A 23112-nucleotide genomic window follows, 5' to 3' on the forward strand; every position below is an offset into this window, starting at 1 on the left:
GTAGCTACTAACCGGTGAGTTGGAAAGCAAAGCAAAACCGGTGCACCTGCAGCCTTGGAGAATGAGACTCAATCTAAAAAAAAAATAAAAAAATAAATGATACATTTAAAAAGGGGGAAACTGGGGCACAAGAGGCCTGAAAGCGAGACGTAGCATAGCATCAAGCGGCAGATAGCCACAGAAAGTAGCGATTCCGCCACGAGGGACGAAGACAAGATGACAGGACTCTGTGTGAGATTTCACTTTGGATTTTTTCGGGAGCCCCGCGGGGACTGTGTGGAAGCGCAGCTGACAGGACTCGCGTGGAGAAGTCGGCTCTGTTCATCGCAACTAAGTAAAGAAGGCCTTCGCGCAGCCTTTGCTGCACCAGCATGAATCCTCCAAGGTAGCACGTGTATGCCTGGCTAATGTTGGTTTTGCCTCTCGCTTGTTTGACTGACAAACGAAAGCACATCAAGACATTCAATACTACTTTGTTTAGTTGTATCGTACGTGTATCAAGAATGGCAAGTCACGCATATTTTGCACATAAGTGACTCATATGGTTCATTTGATCAGTTATTTAAAAAAAAAACTGCCACCTTACACAATAGCAATAACTAGAATGACCAAAACATACTTGTAGTTGTTTGTAATGGCCACTTTGTCACTGTATTGTGTCATTGACACCGTATCCAAAGTTTCTTTTTATCAGTCATCAAATTGAAGTCGATTAGAAATTTTACAAGATATTAACTGATGGCTGTTAATGGGGGGATGGATGAACGAAATGCGAAAGGAAATGAAAATGAACTTGTCCTTCCGATCTCGACTTCCAACATGGCAGACAAATACCGATCACATCATTAAAAATTCTTGAAAACAGATGACAGTTCACTGGAAAACAGGCAGCTAAACAGCATGGCAACTTTTATGTGACATTTATTTCACTTTTTTTCTTTTTTTTTTTTTTTTTGCAACATTCCTCTTTTGGTCAAAACTCGGGAGCGTAGGTCAGCCATTGGTCTTCGAAAGAATCCAACTTCATATCAGTAAGTGCCACAAATGGAGGTCCATTTTAAAGGGGGCAAAATTGAATTCAGTCATTTCTCAGGTAATGAATTTGCTTGAAAATGTCAATTAAAATCACAAAATACATAAACATCGAAAACAATGACAGTCATGTTGTGACGATATAATTTTTAATTCCCATGATGGCCTGAAGGGGCAGAAGATGGTAATCGCTTAATTACTTAGAATGGTATTTCGATTTAAGTGTATATCTTTAGGCAATTTAAAAGAAAATATGGAAGTACAAAACACTTCATTGGTATCACAATATTCGGTGTGAAAAAGATGCGTCGGTGAATCTAACTTTTGATGACAACTGAGACATTTCGCACCATAAGCAACACACGGGTGACCTTTATACAGCGAGCTGGAATCACGCGCACTTAATCAGTGGAGCAGTCAGGTGACAACATGAAGTCACCCGTAACAGGCAATTGGCAATGCAAATGAATTCATGGAGTATGATTCAAAATCATACATCCATCCTTTTTTTTTTAATATATATCGCTTGAGCCTATCCCATCTGAATTTGGCAGAGAGAATTGGAGTACACCCTGGACTGGACGCAAGCCAATTGCAGGGTACATACGGACAAAAAACAAACAAAAAAAACAACAACAAAAAACCACTCACACTCATACCTGTGGATGATTTGGAGTTTTTGCATGCTGTATTTACAGATTATTTCCCCCCAAATCTTTTCAATAATTATTTTTATTATTTTGCTTGTTTTTTTTTTAACCTGTGTTATTTCAAGATTTTTTTTTGGTTCCCCTCATTGCATTCGCAGAGTGGCCAGTAGTGGAAAGAGCAAAACTATTAACTCTCACTCACCCCATGGACAATTTTGAGTCTTAAGATGAACCAAAGATGACTTTTGGCAGAAGCAGGGTATACCCTTGACTGGTCGTCATTCAAACACAAGGGCACAAATAGAATCGACATAAACAAATAATCAAAGACACAAAAAGAAAAAACCTTGACACCGACGGTCACCAACCTTTTTGAAACTGACAGCTACTTCTCATGTCCTGCTGAATGCCAAGGGCTATATCGGTTTGATACGTACTCCCGAAATAAATTTGCTGAAGTTGTATTTGGTTAATAGTTTTTTTGTTTTGTTTTTTTAAATCAGAAATGCAAACTTTTCAAGATGATTGTTTTTTTGTGTTGATTCTGAATCTGCCCTTCTTTTTTCTTCACTAGCACATAAGGTTTAATAACAATAATATGTACATATAAAGAGTAAAATGGAAGTATTAGTAATTTATGAATTAAGCGTTAGGTTCAGCAATAGGTGCCATTTTTTTCCCCTGAAACCTCACAACTATAAATTTCAACGCATGGTAAAATCCATACTGCACAGGTTTTTATCATTCATCTTCCGAGCCGCTTGATCCTCACTAGGGTCGCGGGGGTACTGGAGCCTATCCCATCTGTCTTCGGGCAGTAGGAGGGGGACACCCTGAATCGGTTGCCAGCCAATCGCAGGGCACACAGAAACGAACAACCATTCGCACTCACACCTAGGGACAATTTTTAGAGTGTTCAATCAGCCAGGTTTTTATCAATCAAACGTAAAAACAAAAAAATGACAATAGCATTTTTTAAACTTGCATCAAAAATCCATTTGGGGACGTAAATGCATCTCTGATTCGAATTTGTTGATGACAAGTGTCATTAGGTGATGATTCATTTCCTCATCGTTGGTTCGCCGGCTAACTTTTCTGCACCAACGCTATTGTTTGGTCATGCGCTACATTGCTGACCTTTGACCTATTACTAGCTTACTGGTAAGTAGCGCTAATTATTTTTAGAATAGTAACGTGGCTTTACGAAAATGGAAGTATGCATGTGCTATTTGAAGGACAGCCCTGCAGGCTACTCAAGTGGTCCTGGTGGGCTAACAATGATGGCGACACCGGCTTTAGAGTCTGCAATTAATCGAGACTGACTTTTGGTGAGAGAAGTGGGATACACCATGGACTGGGTGTTGCAGTTAATCGCAAGGGGCACATAGACAAATAAACATTCACACCTATGGACAATTTAGCATCTTCAATTAGCCCAAGCAAGCACGGGGAGAACATGCAAACACATGAGAGCCTGAACCATCGGCGATGCTGACGTGCTGCTGATTTCAACTCGTATTCAACCTAATGTAGGCTTAAAGTTTTAAAACAAACTTTATTTAGGGATACAACATATATAAATCTTTCTCAGTCGTGTTTTATGGGGTGAGACAATCACAAATGTCCTCGCAATCTCTAATTCAGATGTCGCAAATCTTCCCACAGCAGATGCATCTCTTTTTCTGTTTTATTTAATTCTCTGGATGATTTTATAAGAAAACAAAAACATCAACAAAATAACACAAGTGGAGAAAATGTGAGGAGTCCAATGCATGGAAAAGTCCAGCAGAGTCTTTAGTCTAGCTGCTCTTGCTTTATCCTGTTGGAATTTGGTCCTCCTCGCTGAGCCGTCCTCCTCAGTTCCCGCCGCAGAACGTACTCGCTGAACTGGGACGAGTCCACGCCGCCGCCGCAGGAGCCGGCGATCTCGAACCCTCGCTGCTGCAGGCGCTCCAGAACCTGAAAGAAGGCAGAGAATGTCAGAAGTTAATTGAGGCAGACAAAAAAATAATAAAAAGCGTGGGTGCTTTTTTTTTATGTGCATCATGTACGAGGTCAGCTGAAATATGTGCACGGTTGCGGAGAGCAGAGCCAATTGTAGCTGTGAGATGGGATGAATTCTTGAATCGCTGGGAACACGCAGAAAAACAAGCACTCTCACACCAACGAACAATTTCCTCAAAGTCCTCGGTGAGGTTGGATGTCTTTGAAAGAACTCACAGACAAACTCCACATAGTGCCGAACCGCAGAACCGTGAGGCAGACGTGCTAACTGTTAGGGACATCGTGCTGGCCCCCGCCGAGCTTGCTCCTTTGGAATTCGTATAAAACCTGCATTTGGTCCGATTTATGTGGAAAAATTATGTTATTGGCGTAGGTTCATAAAAAAAACAAAAAACAATCACCCTCAGCTTGTACTTCGCAGCCTGCATCCAAATCAAGTCCAGCCTGTGCATGTGCTGTGTAGTGTCTCCGCCCCCTTTCCAAACCATTACCCGAATGATAATACATGTGCATTCTTTTGCACTGTCAATTTTAAAGAATGTCCTTGTTTTGTATAATAAAAATAATAAAGGGATGGTAATTTGCATCGCTTGTTGTTTTTTTTTTAATCGGATTCATCAGTTGATTGAAAAAAATAGATTTGACAGATTAATTAGTGGAGCGAGCAGGTCTAACAATAAAAAATGTGCAGCAAATCCATGTGATCCATGATGTGTGAGAAGCAAAAAAAAACCCTGATCGGAACACCCCTAGTATGAAGATATCTTACTGAGGTTAGCATAGCATGGATGGAACTGAACTTCCCGGAGCTCATCGCAAACCAGTTAACCATTCCACAAAACAGTCCACTTCCATTAATAGCCGACTGTGGATCCTGTTGAATACCACAGTTTATCCCAGTGTTATCCAACGATAACTTGTGTGGGGGGGGTTTTGAGTGCCATTTCAAAGGCTCCTCACAATATGCAATCGAGCACACACGAAAAAAAAAAAAAAAACCCAACTTAAATATCAAGACTTTCATCATTGTCTCTGCCTGGTATTCGCATCCATTATTGTTTCGCGTGTGTGTGTTGGTGCTTGTTGTGTGTTTGCGTTGGTCTGCATATGTGTTGATGAGCGAGCTGCCTCGCAGACATCCACAGACGTTTCCTGGGGGCCTGTAGGATCACATTCCATCGAAGAGGCCCCAGGGAGCAGTGTGGCTTTCTCTCCTCCAGCGCTTGGCTCAGTGTGGGCTGCTCAACCCACCCCCCGCCCCCAACCCGTTTTCCCCCTTTCTGCCCCGAGCCCTGAGGCCCAATCCTCCGCCGAAACTACAAAGGTCCCCCATCCTGCTGGCTGCCCCGCCTCCCCCCCTTTCCTTCACTCCATCCCCCTCCCAGCTCTCCCTGCCTCCATTAGCCGCAGATACAGCATCCACCGCCGGCATGCTTTAATAACCAAACAGGATTATGGGCCGTGCCTGGGGACAAGCTGCTAGGGAGCACGCTCAGTTTCTCTCTTGCACTCACTTCAGAGACGTTTTTGTTGTTTATATTGGGTGGGGGGGGGGGGGGGGGGCTCAGACGGTCCAGATCAATGCCAAATCTATTCAAATATGCCTCCACTCCTTCAATAATGTATAAGATGAGAACTGAGAACTTAAGCAGCTAAAAAGCTTTTTTTTTTCTAACAGACTGACTGCTCACTGTCATGTCGGCCTCCGCCAAAGTTGTCCGTCCCTTTTCTACAGAGCCTGTTCTCTTTCTGGGCACGGTTGAGCTGGAGCCTATCCCAGCTGACTTTGGGCACGAAGTGAGGTACACCCTGGACCGGTTGCTAGACGACTGCAGGGCACATGTAGGTAAACAAGTCATTTATACGAATAATGGATCATTTTGAGTGGAGAGGACAGAAACTTCTAAAACCTGCAGCCCTCAAGGACTGGAGTTTGAGACCTATGAAAAGGACAAGGGCAAGGACAAGGACCCCCTGATTTGTAAAACGAAACTAATTAAACCTAACTACTGTAAGCAAGTGACTTTAGGACCCCCCCCCCAAAAAAAAAATCCAACATTTGTTCTCGACAGATAACAGAATTTGTAAAAATAAAAAGAATGTAAAAGTTTTTTTAAAGTGTGGACGTCACATTTAGGTGATGATGCATTAGAATTATGTCAGACTGGCCCAAAGCATAAGTTGGGAGGCGTGATTGGGTTGATCGTAGAAATGCACTTTTTCAAATCATATGACAAGCTATACATACATTTTTTGCCAATTATTTTACACCGTTGATGGGCGGAGGCTCCTGCATCACCCCGTTTGCTCTGTGACATTTCGCTGATTATTGAGGCGCAGCAGAACTGAAAGAACGGCTGCCCATTAATGTTTTGCGAACATCCATTACCCTTTTTTGTTTGCTGTGAAGATCTTTTTTTTAATTTTAAATAACATATTTTAATCAAACATACAATTTTTTTTTAAATAGAAGATTAAACAGTATCATGAGCCTGATCGCATAGACTAAGTCATTTTTGGCATACTGTCACAATATCAATTAATTTTTTTCTTCTTTGTCGGCGTAGATTCTCAGTTTGTGTTCAAACACCCGTTGCTGAAAGGGTGAACAGAACATCAACTATCGATGCTATTCATTAGCCCATCTATGCCGTTTTGCTCTATACATGACGTGAGCATGAAACGAGCGGAAACCAAAATGATGATTTCAATACACATTGTGTAATTTTCTTTGTGTTATGTTTAGTTTGATCATAAACTTCCTTGTTCGTCAATCAGGGCACTTATTTGGAGTCAAGTGACTCGAAAGTAGTTTTTCCCTCCCCACACACAAAAATCTTCGGCATTATATTGAACATGTTTACGGTTGTCTCCCTGACTCATTTTGGACCCTGTACTTACTTTAATCTTATCATCTTATAGGACCATCTTCTATGGCAGAGGTGCCCATTAGGTAGATCCTGATCTACCGGTAGATCTAAGACAGGTCCCGAGTAGATCCGAGCAGTGTCGAGGAGAACAAAAACAACCATTTGTGTGTCTTTGTACATGTTAGTAATATATATTTTTTGTGTTCACGTACGCTGCACCCTAATCATCCAATCAGTCTCATTTTCACACACAAAAAAAAACAAAATTAAAAAATAAAATAAAGCAGGTAAATCTTGAATTTACGGTGGCGCGTGAGTACGTCACCGTAAGTTGTTTGCGCTCAGCAGTCTGCAATTGCAGCTTGTAATCAAAGCTGTTGCGCTCTATCTTTTATCCTCATTATTCTCATTCAGAGCTTGCCTCGTGTACAATTCACCGAGGGCACGGGCAAAGAATAGGAATCTCGGAGGGCCCAGGGAAGCACTTTAAAACTGTACGTGTGAGCTACGATAGTTAACAGGCTGCAAAAGTGCATCGCAAGCCTCAGTTTCAGGCTTTTTGTCATCATGGCGTTCATGTGTGCGTGTGTGTGCGTGTGTGTGCACGTGTGCGCGTGTGCCGGTAAGGGTAGTTAGTTGATCGAAAAGTAGATCTTCGGTCCAAAAAGTTTGGGCACCCCTTTTCTATGGCGTAATATAGCGGGTGTTTGAAGACCTCGGTCAGGAAGTGACAAAAATTGGGACAAAAACAGCCCAATTGTCTTTAAGTGTAGAAGTAAAGTCATAAATGCAGTCAATATTTATTGGGGGAACACTCCAAGACAATATAAACCAGTGAAATGAAAACGGCAAGTATTATGGCTTTGTCGCTGCGATGTAAGCAAGGGGTCGTTCCTACCTGCACAGAGTTGAGGTGGCAGTACCCGTTGAGCGGGAAACGGATGACGTGTGTGGAGTCGTGGTTCCAGCCGGCGTTGACCGAGTTGCACATGACGTCGCCGATCTCGGGAAAGACGTCCTCGATCAGCGCCTTGTCGCCGCTCAGCGTGATCCTCTCGCCGAGGTCGGGCGCCACGCGCACCACCACGCACTCGCAGGGGCGTGACACCCGACCCAGTTCCTGGTCCTGGCGCCAGTGCTCCAGCTCGGACAGCATGGGCTGCAGCTGGAAGTATCTGGCCTCCTCGTACAGCAGGCTGTAGTCCTGCGGGGGACAAGCACACGAGGCACATTAGTACCCCAAGACAAGTGGGTGGTTGTTGTTCCATGTCATCCCGGGGCAAAACCCTGTTTAGCATGAATAGCTAGGCTGTTTTTATTTATTAAGCTTATCTGTGAAACTTTTGAGTAAGCAATACAGATCTTCAGAGGGATATGTTACAAAAGTAATTCCAGTGATGGCGGTGACGTAGAATGTATCGTTCTGGAATCAGCATGTATTTTTCCACGCTGCCGTTATTTGGGTTTCTGTCTCTCCGTGTCTGCTGCACAGACTGTAGCGTGTGTACTGCTTTTCTGTCACCGTCCATGCTATCATTGGGTGGTCTAATGTGTCAACCATTATAGCAGCACCACTGATTGGTTCCAATGTCACTCATGTTAATCAATGCTCATAGACAAGTTTGAATGGTAGCCGTAATAAGCAGGATTATATTCCATCCATCCATTCTCTGAACCGCTTTATCCTCACAAGGGCCATGCCGCAGCTTATCCCAGTAGGAACCGGTTGCCAGCCAATTGCAGGGCACACAGAGATGAACAACAACCATCCGCGCTCACACTCACACCCAGGGACAATTTAGAAGATTCAATTAGCCTGTCATGCATGTTTTTGGAGTACACGGAGAAAACCCACGCAGGCACCGGGAGAACATGCAAACTCCCCGCAGGAAGGCTGCATTTTTAATCTTGAAAAGGTATGTTTGAAAATGTGAATCACTATAAAAACAAAAATCCCACTTGAGAATTTCTACATTGTTTTTACAAAAGTGTGGCGTAAGTGGCGCAGCTTTTTACATTTCAAAGCCTATGCGTTTTAACATAACAGTAATGTATAAGACAAATGTTGACAGGGTTGCATGGGCGCTGCTTCAGCAATGAGCACCGCCGCGCCTTCAAGGCAGGGCATTTGAGTTCTCAATGCTGCTTGACTTAGGCCTGTCTTTTGTCTTTGCTTATTTTGGTTGACATACTTTCCATCGATGGAGCCTCAGTGTGGATAATCTATCAGATCATGTGCATCTTTACTTTCTCCCCAGGGGCAAGGCAAGTGATTACGGCCTGAATGGATACACAAGAGTTAAATGGTTGGAGCACTGATGGCTCACATGGAGTGTAATTCACCCTTGGCACAATGACAAATTGTTTGTTTCCCTCCTTGGGTATCGTTCATCTTTTTGGCCAGTGGGACCCTAACTTGGAAGACCTCCGATGTTTGCCGCAATTCGAACATGGTATCATCACCCAAAGGCGCGAGTTATAGTGCATGCCGACTTGCAGAAGCGCTGAGTGGCCGATGAGATTTTCTCTCGGCTTACTTTGAAGTCGTCTGGGATGAGCAGCTTGGACGTCCTGAGGAAGTTGAGGATGTAGCGGAACATGTGTCCGTCCCTGTCAATGAAGTAGTGCTGCTTCAGGCTGTCCAGCACTATGGGCTCAGTGCCATCAAAGAGGCGGCCGATTCTGTGCAGCGACAGGAGACATGTGGGAGGCAAAGTGAGTGTCAGCATCTTAACAGAAACAGCTTCTTTAGCTTTGCATGCAGTTATGATGGCATGGAAAGGGGACATTCGTATTGTGGGAAATTGGCTTGTAGTGGCTTGTATGCAAATGGTTGGCTCTAATTAAGTGTGAAACCAAACGACCAAGTAAATCCTTTGGGATCTGCCAATTTCTGAAATTGTGTCTGCAAGCAAGCTGTTACAAACTTCTGACTTCAAATTTTCATCACTGTCCCAACCTGTGTTTCTGTGCCCATGACACAATTAAGCTGGGTGAAGATCCAGAGTCACTTTGAAGCAACCGCCAGACTAAACTGTCATATACACAAAACATGTCAAGAGGACAGCAAAACGGTTTGGCGTTAGCTAACAGTGTTAGCTTTTGCTAAGCAGCACAAACATGTTATCCGCAAGCAATTTCGCATTTAATTGTCTTTATGGGCATATGGTTATCCCACTGCATATGGGCTTTGCTCCCACAATAAGAAAACAGTCTAGTGACAAGACTCAGGATCCCTCCCCAGTTGTCAAGGTTACAAAAGTCTCGCAATTGGTCCAGCAGTCTCATGGGGCGGAGTCGTCGCTAACTTGAATGAGACCAATTTCAGCAAGACAAGAAATATGGAGACTTATAAGGCTATTATAAAACTATTGGCACCCCTTAAGTTGGAATTCAGCATGACAACAACAGAACAGAGTTGTCGCTTCAAAATAACGTCGGCCAATACATATTATGCCCCTTGTATGGGTGTTAACATATCTGCATTATACGCTGCTGAAATTTGTGTATTTTACATCAGGCATCTTATTGGACAGCTACGGGTCCTCTGGAAGATGGATCCAATTTGTGGATTTGGCAGCGGTTATTGTTTTATTTTCACATCAAGGTCTGCCTACGTTTGTGATGAAGATATCAGACAGAAATATCTCAGGCAGTAAAATGCAGACAGAGTGAGTCACACTCTTATTGTTATTGCTGCATTTTGGCTTTGTGTATTTTATGTAAAGCATCTTCTTGGGCAGCTAAGGCCACGGAAAGACGTTAAGTTCATTCATGATGATTATTTTTGTTTTAATTATTGTTTTCGTTGTGGCAGTAATTAATGCATGATTATTTTCTACTTCTGAAACACAAAATATATTTAGTTTCCTTTTCTACAAACAGGAGACAACCTTCGCCAATTGCTAGGATAATCGCACCATCGGCCCGTCGTTTTGTTGAGTAATTTTCGGTGGGCTAGCATGGTAATGTTGGGAGTTGACACGAAATATAAACGATAAGCAGATGTTTGTGGAGCTGGCTTAAATAATCAGACTTTGTGATTTTTTTGCAGCAAAATGTTTTTGAAATACTCCAGGTTTAAGTATGCTATATTTTTTAACCCTCTGAGTATTTTGGCAAAGGCAGGTCACGACATGTTTTTAAAAGACCTGGGAACAATTTTCAAAGGTGAAAAAAAAAGTCTCCTTTAATGCACAGCATTCACTACACTGTGCAGAGGCAAGACATAGTCAGTCATAGCAGAATAATGAAGCAAAAGAACTAAAATTGTGAGAGGTCAGGCCCAGCTGGTTGTGCTCTCCCCGAGGCGAGCTGCTACTTTCCCTCAGGCGTGTAGCCCAAAGCGACCTCCCAGCCTCCAGATGGCCCCGTGCCCTTTGGCCTTTTATAACTGCTGCTGTGGCATCTGTCCAAATAAGCACGTTTTCTTTGTCTGCACCCTGCATGCTGCGTTCAACATCTTCCACCGGATTTACACTGCAGGTACAAGTGTCCAATTTTGATTTAATGCTGAAATCAGTCTATTTCCACGTACATTTCAGGTGACATCCATCCCATTTGGCTGTGTTTACGCTGACGGGACACATGCACAGATGCCCATCTTGCACAAAGGTAACACCACAAGCATTAACCCCGGGCAGTGACAACAAGAAGTATACTATGATTCATAAATAATACAAAAATTAGAATTCTTTTAGTTGTGTGGAATTAATTGTTGATGTGTCTTGCAACACTGGAAGCAAAATGGGGTGGGGTAGACATCGGCTGCAGGGAAAAAAGGAGTTACGAACAATTCAAGGTTCTTGAAATCTCATTAAAAATAGTCAGTTAACTGAGACATTATACAGTAAACAAGACAGCATGAGATGCACTGAAAATTCAATTCAATTGAAATAAACTGGGGACGGTCATTTGGGCCTAAACGTTCTTGACCATCGATTGGGGGAAAAGTAGCGCACAAGTAATCGTTTTTTTGTCTTTAAATGTTGAATTTTCTGAACACCTGTTTCTGACAACTTTGTACAAAGCAAAATAACACAGTCTTGCGGAGTCAATTTTCCACAGCTAACTTTCTTAATCAAATAAAGGTGTATCAGGATCGATTTTCTGAGGCCCGTGCCGATTCTGATATGTGGCAGAGTAAAATTCTGATCACCGATTAATTGCAAACAATATATTAAAAAAAACATCCTTATTGGTCCGTTCAGTGAAGATATTAAGAACATTTGATTGTTTTGCAAAACTTTGTTCTTCAGAACAGTGAGAGCAACGGTCAAAAGTAAACCAATTATTTTTGCTGGGTTGAAGGGGTTGATTCTGAATGTTGTTTTTGTTGTTGTTGTATTGCATTGTGGAAAAGAAAAAGGCAAAAGCAAAATTCAGACGAGTTTTTCAGATTTGAAAATAGCTATGTCGGCTGGTCGGTTAATCAGTTGGACCTTAAATATTCTGAAAGCACAACTCATGCCATATTACACGACATCTGCAGGGAAGTATTCTAAATGCTAAATTGACAAATTTTTGACAAAGTTAATTCATTCCATCAATTCTAATGAGAGTGAACGACATTTTTTTCTGAATGTTCCAAGCTCTTGTCTTCACATGTCATCTTGTCCTTCTTTAGACAGAAAAGTAGTTGAGTTGAAACAGCGCCTCAGATGGTTGCAGCCAAGTAGTGCACTTTCCATGTTAGTCTCCAAATCAAACAACATTGGAAAACTCACCGGGATTCAGGGAATTTGGTGAGTGTGGCCAGGCTGCTGGTGTACATGTGTCCGCCCACGTCGATGTGCACCGGAGCATTGGACTTGGTGAGCTGTGCCGGTGTGGGGATGCCCTGGTTGCTCAACGGAGACACCGGCGAACGTGTGATCATGGGCCGGGACATGCTGGAGCGATTGTCCTGTTAAAACACAGGCCACTTACTGTTTATTCGTTTTGCCATTCATTTTCTGTTGCACTCCTCACAAGGGTCGAGGGTGAGATGTAGTCTATATAAACTCAGGATAAGGAGGTGGGAACTGAGATTCAAAGCCAGAACCTCAAAACTATAAGGCAGATGTGCTAAACACGAGTGTATTGTGCCGAAAATAAAATTGAAAAAAGTACAAATGATTGACTTTCTGCTGTTGGACATAAAATGCGGCTGATGACATTGGCTTCTATTCACATTTATTTCACTATCTATTTTTTCATGCAAACACCACACAGGAAGGAGATTCAAACCCGGAATTTCAGAGCAGGTGGATCATACCAGTATGCCTTTTTTAGGATGTACTTTTTGCTTTATACAATGTTGTTGATAATGCCATGTCTGTATGTAGTATGAGTTCAATCTCGCAAACTCTTGCACATGGGAAGGCCTAAAGCAAGATTCAAACCCAGAACCTCTTAAATGTTCGTCAGACGTGCTGCCCACGACCTCACCGCACCCTCTTATTTTTGCTTTAATTACTGCGGATCACATTCCTATGTCGATTGTCTGGTGCCCATTGATTGGTGCAAAATCCTGAGTCGCAATTCAAACCCAGAACATCTTCAATGCGTGGCAAACCTGCTAACCACAAATTCCCTGCGCTGCCTAGCAAAACGATGCCGTTTAAAAAAAAAATGTACATTTTTGCTCCGCACAATGCTGCTGACTACTCTCGCTGCGGTCCACACCGACTTGAGTTGAGTATCTTCATTCATTCAAGCAAACACCTGAGTAAAAATTCTAACCCAGAACCTTTCCAATGTGAGGCGGGCATACTACGGCAGCTGGGCTGTGCGTCATCCATTAACGTGCAAAAATAAAACAATGAAATAAGTTCTCAGATCGACCTTGACCTGAATGTTGCCAGTATCCACAAGCACTCAACCGCTGCAGGCCAAAAACCAAATTAATGTTTTTATTAGGGTTGGGGGTGGGGAGTGGGGGGTGGGGGTGGAATTACTGTCTGAGCATGTAATAAGATTGCCGACTCTTAACCTAAAAACACCATTAGTGGCACACTGAATAGGGCAAAAAAAGTTAAAAGTCGCGGTAATACAGTTTTGCAGTGATAGATTGCCTTAAAACAAACGAGCCTCATCCGTAACACCCCCCACCCTCCACCCCTCCCTCTCAGGAAACAAGCGAATTTTGGACTCTCGACCCCCCCATCCCGAGAGAAAAGCGGCATTTACCTGCGCCGGCATGACGCTGGTGGGCGAGGAGGGCACCGAGTGGTCATTTTGCTTTAACGAGGCGGCGGGCAGCGGCTCCCCGCGCACGGCGTACATAAGCGACGTCTCCCGACACTCGGCCGCCCGCATCGGCGCTCGTTTAAGTGGAGCGTGCGCCGCCGCCTCGTCCGCGGAGGTGATTGGCCGCGGCCGCTTCCTCGCCTTCTGATGCGTCAGGTCCATGATATCCGTCTCGTCCATTTTTTGTTCTGCCGTTTTGTTTGCAGTCGCGAGGTTTGATTGGTTGTCTTCTTTCGTCCGTTCGCGTCTTTTCCGTCCGCTCGAATGCGAGGAGGAGGACGCGCGGGGAGAGCGTGGCTGTCAGGCGGAGCAGCTCGCTCGCAATGGCTGGGAGAAGTCAAAGCCCCCGACAACATTAGCATCGCAACGCCCGCGGCTCTTCGAGGCTGTCGCTCTTTCAGCGGCGGCAGGTACGAGTGTCGCATTTTCACAGGCAAACCAATCCTGTTTCTACACTCGCTTCGATTTTTTTAACCCCTTCCCATTTTACGATCACGGGTCTGAACCCCCCCGCACCCACCCACCTTCTTCTTGTATGGCTGACCCGTGCACCCTCTTTTTTTTCTTGTGCCCCTCCTCATGATGATGCTCCACTAACGTAGCCGCGTAGAACAACCACAACAACAGAAGCTTGCAGTCGAAGCGGGAGTTCAGAACATTCAGAGACGCACTGGAAACGTGGATGCTGATAAATTAGGGATGGTCAAAAAGAATGACACAAATATATTCCACATCAGTTTTTGGCACAATTTATTTTTGCGTTTTACTAGTTAATCCTAGCAAGTTAGTTAATCCTAGCTACTGCAACACACACACACACGTATATATTCATAGCCACGCGATTGGCTGGCAACCGGTTCAGGGTGTCCCCGCCTACTGCCCCAAGGCAGCAGGGATAGGCTCCTGCACCCCCCGCGACCCTTGTGAGGACAAAGCGAATCGGAAAAGAGATGGATATATATATACAGTTAAACCTCGGTTCTCGACCAATTCGGTTTTCAACCAAAATTTTTGATTTCTTTTATGCCTCGGATGACGAGCACATTTCGGTTCTTGAACAAACTGAGTGCACTTGAATGCACCACTTGACTCCTCTTGCCTTCCTTACACGAGGAAATGACGCTTCCTCAGGTAGACGAGGAAGTGGCGCTTCCTCGTGTCGCTTTACATTGTGAGCAGACGTGTTCAATAAACGTTTTTTTTAAAAAATAAAAATAGCGTGATTTCGGTTTTTGAACAGCCTTCTGGAACGGATTATGGACGAAAACCGAGGTTTGACTGTGTATATACAGTATATATATATATATATATATATATATATATATATATATATATATATATATATATATATATACGCACACACACACACACACACACACACGCACACACCTACACGCACACACACGATTACTTTGTCACTTGGGATGGAATGATAGTTGTCTGAATGTATTTTCAGCCCCTCGTTTAAAGGCCAGTGTAGAATTGACTGAGCACAGGAATGTGGACCAGAGGAGTTACAATAGCATGGATGTTGCTCAGCTCCTCATTGGCAACATCTGTCGCACTTGAAAGAAGTACTTAATTATCAGTGGCAAGTGACGGAAGCGTGGAAAACTGTCTTATAAACTCATTCGAACAACATTTAACTGAGGTACACTAAAAGTTGGAAGAGAGTTCAAATATATCATACAAATATATTTGCCATTCCAACTGCCCCGGGTCCCAAATGCAGCCTCTGCTATGTTGGATTAAAATTTCGCGTTCACCTAACATGCATGTTTTGGGAACGTGGGTGGATGCAGGAGTGAGAAAACCCATGCCATTAATCAAAACTATTCCATTGTAACATAAACGTCTTGCTGAACCCAAACATAGAAAGACATCTTGATCACCTTTTCGCCTTCAGAGGAGCTTAATTGTTGTCATAATAAAAATAAGGAACGGCAGGAGATCGTAACTGCTCCTTTTCCTTGTAACATGAATTAATTTATCTACTTCATTTAGAGTTGTTAACTTACTCAACACTTTGACTTGTAGTCTTTTAAGATTTCACCACAACAGTTTCACAAAATTCCACCAAACACATGTAAGAAGAAATCAGTATGTCACAGAATCACAATAATGAAAACAAATCTGTGGCTTGATCACTTCAATGTTTTAAGTTTCACAAAACAATGATATAAATAAAATCTAATATATAAATAATATAAAAAAATAGAGCCTCACGTCTAACCGGCAGGAAGCAGTGTTTTTTTTTTCTTCAAAATTGTAGCCTTGGCAATTCGAAAAAAGGCCTTCTAAGGCATGTCGTTGTCAATTTGAATTTGATGATTTGTTCAGGCCCACTTATAAGTCTCCTGGTCTGTCGTACTGAAAATGCAGAGGGGTGGCGAGGCGTGTGGAGGTAGACCAATTTTAACAACACTCCGATTGAAATTAATTAGTTCAAACAGTGGCCTTAAAACATGCACACTGGCGTGTCTTGCTGGCAGTGTGAGTTTCACACCTAAGACTACCCAATTAGCAATTAAGCTTGCCTTTGAGTGCGGGCCCGCAATGTGCTGTATGATCCCGGTCTGATTTGCATGCCATTTGTGCACGCGCTGATAAGCAGGCAGGCGGCAAGTTTTAAAATTCAACTCTAGGTTCCCTCGCAGAAGGCAGAGGGGAGCTGCGGGGCAAATGAGAGAGAGGCAGAGAGAAATCACATGGCTGCGCTTCAAAAGGCGACCTGTGTAAGGCAGCCGGCAAAGTGCGTGGGATCACACTCAGAATGCAGGTAATTTGCTCCCTGACTAATTTGTGGGGATGATGCTGCTGCCTGCGTGGTGTGCGAGTTGGAGAGCAAGGAGGGTGCCCGTGGAGAGTTAAGTTCTGAAAACGGCTCGGTGGAATTGGATTTCCTCAAAGCCTTGTCATCGCAAAGGTGGATTGAGTGTAAAATCTGTGAGGCATTATGGAAAATAGCAGGCAAGACAGGCTGAAAGGGAAGTGGATGCCGGGTGGGCGGGAGCAAGTAGCAATGTAGTGCAATGTGGTGTTGAGTCGGTGGAGGTACACAGAAGAATGCGTGCCCGTTAAATACACGGATGTCCACCTCACACTTTAAGTGTCACATCCACCAATACATTCTGCAGAAAATTGCCACACACTAATCCTGACAAAACTGAGCGTTCCCTTTGATTGTGAAGGGGAGTTTGACCCTGCAAACTAAGCTAACAGTTAGCCAAGCTTTTTTAAGTATGGAAACACTGAGTTTCTCTCTCTCTCTCTCTCTCTCTCTCTCTCTCTCTATATATATATATATATATATATATATATATATATATATATATATATATATAAGCTCCTAGACTAGCCAAGTCAATCACCAGACCTTCACACAATAGAGCATGAATTTGTCCCCTGAAGAGCAAACTGTAGGGAGAAATCCCCAGAATTAAAAAAAAGAACTGATATAGGCTGCAGGGCAGGCCAGGAAAGGCATTTCAAATGAAGAATGCAACAATCTGGTTAAGTGAGTGAGTTTCAGGCTTGATGCAGTAATTGCAAGCAAGGGTTACGCTACCAAATAGCAAATGTTATTCGCTTTTAGTTCATTTAATCATGACTGGAGCGTAACTTTAGGTCACTTGAAAAGTGGGTGGCTTCGGACAAAAGATGCTCTTTCCCGAGTTATTCAACACATCTCGATGCAAATTAAATAACATTTGGACTTCTCAACTGTTGTCCCGTATTCATCTTTTGATCTCAAACCCAAATATCTTCCGTGTCCGTACGACAAAAACAAATAATAATAATACATTTTATTTATAAGCGCCTTTCAAGACACCGAAGGACACTTTACAATAACAAAAAACACAAAACAATACGAGTTGCCGTTCCAATACCTTTGGAGAAACTTGTAAGACAGAAAATCCCATTTATCGATAGATAGCATTTTTTTTAGCATATTCCGAGTAATCCAAAAGTAATCCAGTTCCATTACTTTCACGTTACTGTTCTTCCATTCGATTACAAACTACATCTACGTTAACAGGTGACAAGTAACTGTTTCAGAATACATTTTAAAGTAACCCTCCGAAACCTGGTTGTCTTACAACTCAAAATAAGAAGCAAGGTTGCAGATGAAACCGTTTGAAGTGAACTCCCCCGACCCCCCATTTCTGCATACAGTTTACCACGAGAAAAGCCTGGGGGTTTCAGATTCAGAAAATTTTATTTATCCCCGTGAGGCAGGGTGGATGCCAATTGGCATAAGTGGCACCCATTTGTCTTACAATATTCAAATTGCTCTTTGCCATCAACAAGGAACCATCCATAATGCATCTATCGATTGATCAGCAAAGTGCGTAATTAATTTAACGATTACGTTTGGTGTGGTTACTCAATGTTCGTTATACTGCGATCCATTTCCTCGATATTTTATGACAAGAGCGTGAAACTCCAGCAGCGTGACTTCATGCTTACTTTTCCAGTCTGATGATAAGGCAACAAGCATGCTACTACAACTGAAGTCTTCTGAATTCGTAGGACTTCATCAAAGTGGGTGAATGGGACTTACTGTTTGTACACTAAAAGTTTCCAGAACTTCTTTTAAAACACATTTGGCAGAATTGCTTGTTTATCCCCGCTCGTGGAATCACGTTGCTCCAGAGTCAATGGAATAAATTAGAACCAGAACCATTCAAAAGCCACACCAGGCCTCCCTTTTAATTCCCGTATGTGTTGTCCTCAACTTCCTGTCTGCCGCAACGGTCACAGAGCGAGAGGGATCAACATCATGCAGCTTTTCCATGTTTCAATTAGCATTTCAGATCAGAGCATTAAGATTCAGTGGAAACTGAGGCAGACTGGTATTTACATAAGCTGGATGGGTTGTCTCTGTTTTGTTGCCCCGTGGCCATTTTGTCTCAAATGTCCACACGGCACAGACGACTAACTGCACACGGGCTCACTTTAAGTCAAAACCCACAACTCAATACAGTGTAGCGTTGTTTATTGTTCTACTGCTAACCTGTTGCCATCAAACGTTTTTTGTTTGATGTGGTGAAGGATCTGCACTGCATCACACTGAAGCATGTTTGTCACATTTCTCATGTGTAACGCAACTCAAATATGAGAAACAGAAACTCTTTGAGTTTGTTGTTCCGTGATGATGTCAGTTCCACACCACTGCAAACTGTTGTCATAAAGTTAGCGTTCGATGCATATCACAGTGTCAATTAAAATTGTTAAGGTATACCAAATAAAGTGACAGAGGAATGTATCACCTTTTGAATATCTCACTGTGTTGAGTGGAGTGTTGGTCATTAAGAGGTCCAAACAATGTCCAGGAAACACGACAGAACACAAATGACGTTTGTGAACTTTATTATTGTCAGCGCAAGGAAAAAATAATTACCAGTAAACAACTTTAATCCCCCAAAAATGTGGAAGTGTGGACCCCATTTAATTTATTAATATTTTATGGTATAGCATGATACAGCGCGTATGGTTGTTCGTGCCCTGTGATTGGCGGGCTACCAGTTGAAGGTGTACCCCGCCAACTGCCGAAAGACAGCTGGGATAGGCTGAAGCCTATATATATATATATATATATATATATATATAAAACATGTACTGTACCTACAAACATGATCAATTTCACATTTTGATGTGACAAGTTTCACCTCGTAACAGGATTTTAAAAAGTTCGGTATGGTAAGATCCAGTAAGTAATAATCAGGGACGTGCGGTCAGGGTAGGCAAGTGAGACAGTGTTGCCTCCCGCTGACTGTTCTCTGCATGTGACGAGTTTAAAACAAACACAAACGAAAAAACCCCCATGATGACATGAAATTATGTTCCATTTTATTTGTATGGTTCGTGCTTTACATTGATTTCCTGTTCAATCCATCATTTAGATATGTATTCCCTATTCAAATACGTGGGCAAGACGTGAACAGAGGCTTTGCCTCCGATTAGCATGAAACGTACGTCACTGGTTATAATATATTATGGTTTGATATCGTAAAGTGTAGTATGACATCTTACGGTGCATGTTTGGGTCTCTAATCATGCTGTGTTTTAAGTCATGCCATGATGTGGTACAAAGTCTATACTGAGCTATATTACGGCATGCTATTGTAAGCTTATGTTAAATTATTAATCATTTTCATTTTATTTTTGAGCATAATATTATTTTATGTTATAGTTATCTTAATTATATTCTGTTTAGTAATTGTTGAAACATTCTTATGTTGCTTGCGTCTGATTGGCTAAAGAGAAGCAGGAAGTGTTTTCGTGACTGAAAGAGGGTGTACTCTTCATCCGTTCTGAGGCGCAGACGGGTTTTTTTCATTCTCCTTTTAATAAACCGCATTAAAGGATTCCATCTCTCCTTTTGTCATTCGTAAAGAAAAGCCATCCACTGAAAAACAACGAACAACTTACACTATTCACTTAACATGATGTCGTACTCTGTGATATTGTTATGCTCTGAGACTTATGTTCTGTGCAGGTTAGGCGAGGTTACGAGCTCCATGCACTTAGCTGGCCCTTTAAGAGTGCCAGTACTGCATTGCACAGTACTGCCATGAAAAGATGCTGTGTGGTTTTCGAACAGCACCACCAAGTGGCCACTACTGACGTCACACAGGATATCTTTTTCAAAGCTTCCAATTCCAAATATATTGCAAAAAACGGCGTCCTGTGCGTAGATCGGTGTATTCTAAATATTTTTTAATTGGCTATTTTATTGGTCTGAGTGTATAAGCAGCCCTGGCGTGTTGTGTTCGGGTTGGGTGTTTTTTTTTTTTTTTTTTAAGAGGAATGGGTTCAGACTTGATCAACTATGCTGGATCACAACAGGACCATTTTTACGCACGTCGCCATTGGCAAGGTGTCGGAAAAGAGAAGATGCAAACATGAATACACGTTTTGATTATTCTTTCTGGAAGTATTCGCTTGATTCTACGTTCTTAAAAAGGTTACATCATAACTTGATCTTCTTCGAAGAGAACGAAGGGGGGGGAAAGTGCCTGGGGCGTTATGACTCCACAATGGCGTCTTTCAAATAGAAGCTGCGGGCCAGCTAGGAAGTCGGACTGCGTTCACGACCCCATAAAACGGCTTGAAATAGTCTTGAGAGATCTTTGGAACCAGTTAAAAGCAAGTTTAGCGAGCAACCTCGAGGACGCGTTGACGAGCACCGACCGACTCGCCGCGCGTCTTTTTTGTTTGTTTGTTTTTAGGCATACCGGTCGTTTTTCGCTATACTGTATATTGTTAAACAACCCCGTGCCGTGCCCGCGCGTTTCGATTGGAGTCTGTGTTAATAAAGCCCGAGAGAGTGCGGAAACACCAGGAAGTGGTTAAACGTGTTTTGCAAAGTGCCGCGGCACATGCGTAAAAGCTGCTGCGCCACCTTCCACGACGACCCCGATCGAAAGCGAGAAGAAATCTGAGCTTACCTGGTGGCGTAAAGTCGCTTTTTTTCTATTTACGAAAATTCTTCCCCTATCTGACTCTTCTCTTGCAACCGCCAGCGAGAAATGCAATAGCTTGGCTAAGGTAGACAGAAGAAAATGGGAGAGAATAGTTGCTTCGGGGCTCCCCAAGCCCTCAAGGCAAAGATCAGGATACAATTAGCGCATGACTCTGTGCCTCCCAGTGTAAGAAAAAAAACCCACAAACTCAAACCTTGCTTCTCCCCTTTTCTCTTTCTTTTTTTGCGTTTCGTACAATCGAATGGAGAAATCTGTAATTTTTTTTAAATTTAAAAGAGCCTGGCGTCTCACAGGAGCTGATGTTAATCGTTATGATTAGTTTTGATGTAAGGATGCCTGGGGCGAGTGGAGGAGTGTTTCTTTTTGCCAGGCAGGGGGAAAAACAGCACTTGATGATAATTATATAGATTGCTGCTGCTTTGATTTTCTATTTTCTTTTTTTTCTAAACACTATCAGACACAACTGCTCCACTTGTTGAATGGCTTCTGCGATGAAGAGAATGACTTGGTCGCTATTAAGTTTTTTTCTAACTCTTTCTCCCCGCAATCACGTCTGAATCAGTGCCTTAGGCTTGTGTGTGTGTGTGTGTGTGTGTGTGTGTGTGTGTGTGTGTGTGTGTGTGTGTAAGGGCGAGCTCATTTGAAATGTTCAGCCATGCATGCTCTCAGCAGCAAGATGGAGGCAAAGTGGATTACTTTTTAATAAGTATTTTTGTTCTCCAGCAACAAGAACTCTGTACAGTGTAGGCAACTGTTTATGAAACGTATTGGGCAACGTACTAAGTGGTTCACATTTCTGCCTCAGTTCTGAGATTCTGGATTTGAATCTGGGCAGCTTTCCTTTGAGGAATTTGCATCTTCTTCCTGTACTTGGGTGGATTATTGATGAGAGGTTTTGTTCCCATACCCCCCAAAATTGCATGTTTAGGTTCATTGAAGACTCAAAATTTTCCTTGGGTGCGAATGTGAGCACGAATGGCTGTTTCTCGTGCTTACCTGACACCCATTCCGTGTCAAAAGTACTTAGAGTAACCAGTACACCAGTAAAAGTGATAGCATACAGACTCTGAAATGTCTCAATCATGAAAAGGCCTCTGTGTCTAGAATACGATTTAAGTCTGGGTGACGTGCTACATGTACATTTCATCAGTGAGAATTCACTTTCAAAGGTATATCCTTTCAGTGCTATTGAAAGTTTCATCTCTATTATGTTGTCAGAACCATGAACAATGCTTCTACTTTGTACTTTTGCCACTTCTGCGCAATCACAATATGGGTCTTTTGCTGGAAATAGCTGTCTCTGCATTGCTGATCATGCATATGATGCTATTTAGCACCTGGCCAGCTATGCCCAGCCTTGCCCGTCCCGCCCAGAAAATACGCCAAATCCTCATGTCCCACACAGGCAATGTAATGGAGGTTTAAAGTGTTGTTCAAAAGTTATTTGCCCCCGAGCTTTGTGGCTGGCACATGATTCAGCAGAGGTTCAAATGTGGAGGCTGCACGCACATGTATACACACATTTTTATGTCATTAGTCTGACAAACCATTGTGAGCAGAGCATGACCGCAGGCCACCACAATCCCATACGTTTGCCATTTTCCAACCAAATGGAGCTCATTCATAACGGTGGTCCTGGCACGTCAACGTTGAAAATATGCATCATACGCGCATTACGATTTCCTGGCAGCTTCATGCCCAAAATCACCAAAAGCTAAAGCTGTAATGTTTCTGTGGGAGAAAAGGAAAAAGGGGATTTGTCTCGGAGAACAGCGGCTGCGTGCTACTTTCGCGAACATGTTTTTCAGATTGGTTGCAGATGTGAGCTCGCTCCAA

The 23112-nt window shown here is 42.8% G+C and overlaps 1 protein-coding gene across 2 annotated transcripts; it reads right to left on the reverse strand.

Moving 5' to 3' along the window:
- Positions 1 to 3217: 3217 nt before the first annotated feature.
- kctd1 (potassium channel tetramerization domain containing 1) lies at positions 3218 to 21598 on the reverse strand. 2 transcript variants are annotated; one of them, XM_052087852.1, is made up of 5 exons: positions 21241 to 21598; positions 12283 to 12461; positions 9094 to 9238; positions 7455 to 7760; positions 3218 to 3641 (listed from the first exon to the last, which is right to left on the reverse strand). In XM_052087852.1, exons 2-5 carry the CDS (start codon positions 12444 to 12446, stop codon positions 3477 to 3479), a joined length of 780 nt encoding a protein of 259 aa, XP_051943812.1. In that variant the 5' UTR covers positions 12447 to 12461; positions 21241 to 21598; the 3' UTR covers positions 3218 to 3476. The 2 variants fall into 2 exon arrangements, with proteins under 2 accessions (XP_051943812.1, XP_051943811.1); XM_052087851.1 differs by lacking the exon at positions 21241 to 21598 and adding an exon at positions 13727 to 14582.
- Positions 21599 to 23112: the final 1514 nt, after the last annotated feature.

This window comes from Hippocampus zosterae, chromosome 15 (genome assembly GCF_025434085.1).
Source record: "Hippocampus zosterae strain Florida chromosome 15, ASM2543408v3, whole genome shotgun sequence".
NCBI lineage: Eukaryota > Metazoa > Chordata > Actinopteri > Syngnathiformes > Syngnathidae > Hippocampus > Hippocampus zosterae.

Coding starts and splice junctions, on each gene's coding strand:
- kctd1 (XM_052087851.1), bottom strand. CDS start 13,966: ATGGACGAGACGGATATCATGGACCTGACGCATCAGAAGGCGAGGAAG. Junction 12,462..13,726: donor CCAGCGTCATGCCGGCGCAG/GTAAATGCCGCT, acceptor GTGTTTTAACAG/GACAATCGCTCCAGCATGTC. Junction 3,642..7,454: donor GCCACCTCAACTCTGTGCAG/GTAGGAACGACC, acceptor GCCTTCTTTCAG/GTTCTGGAGCGCCTGCAGCA.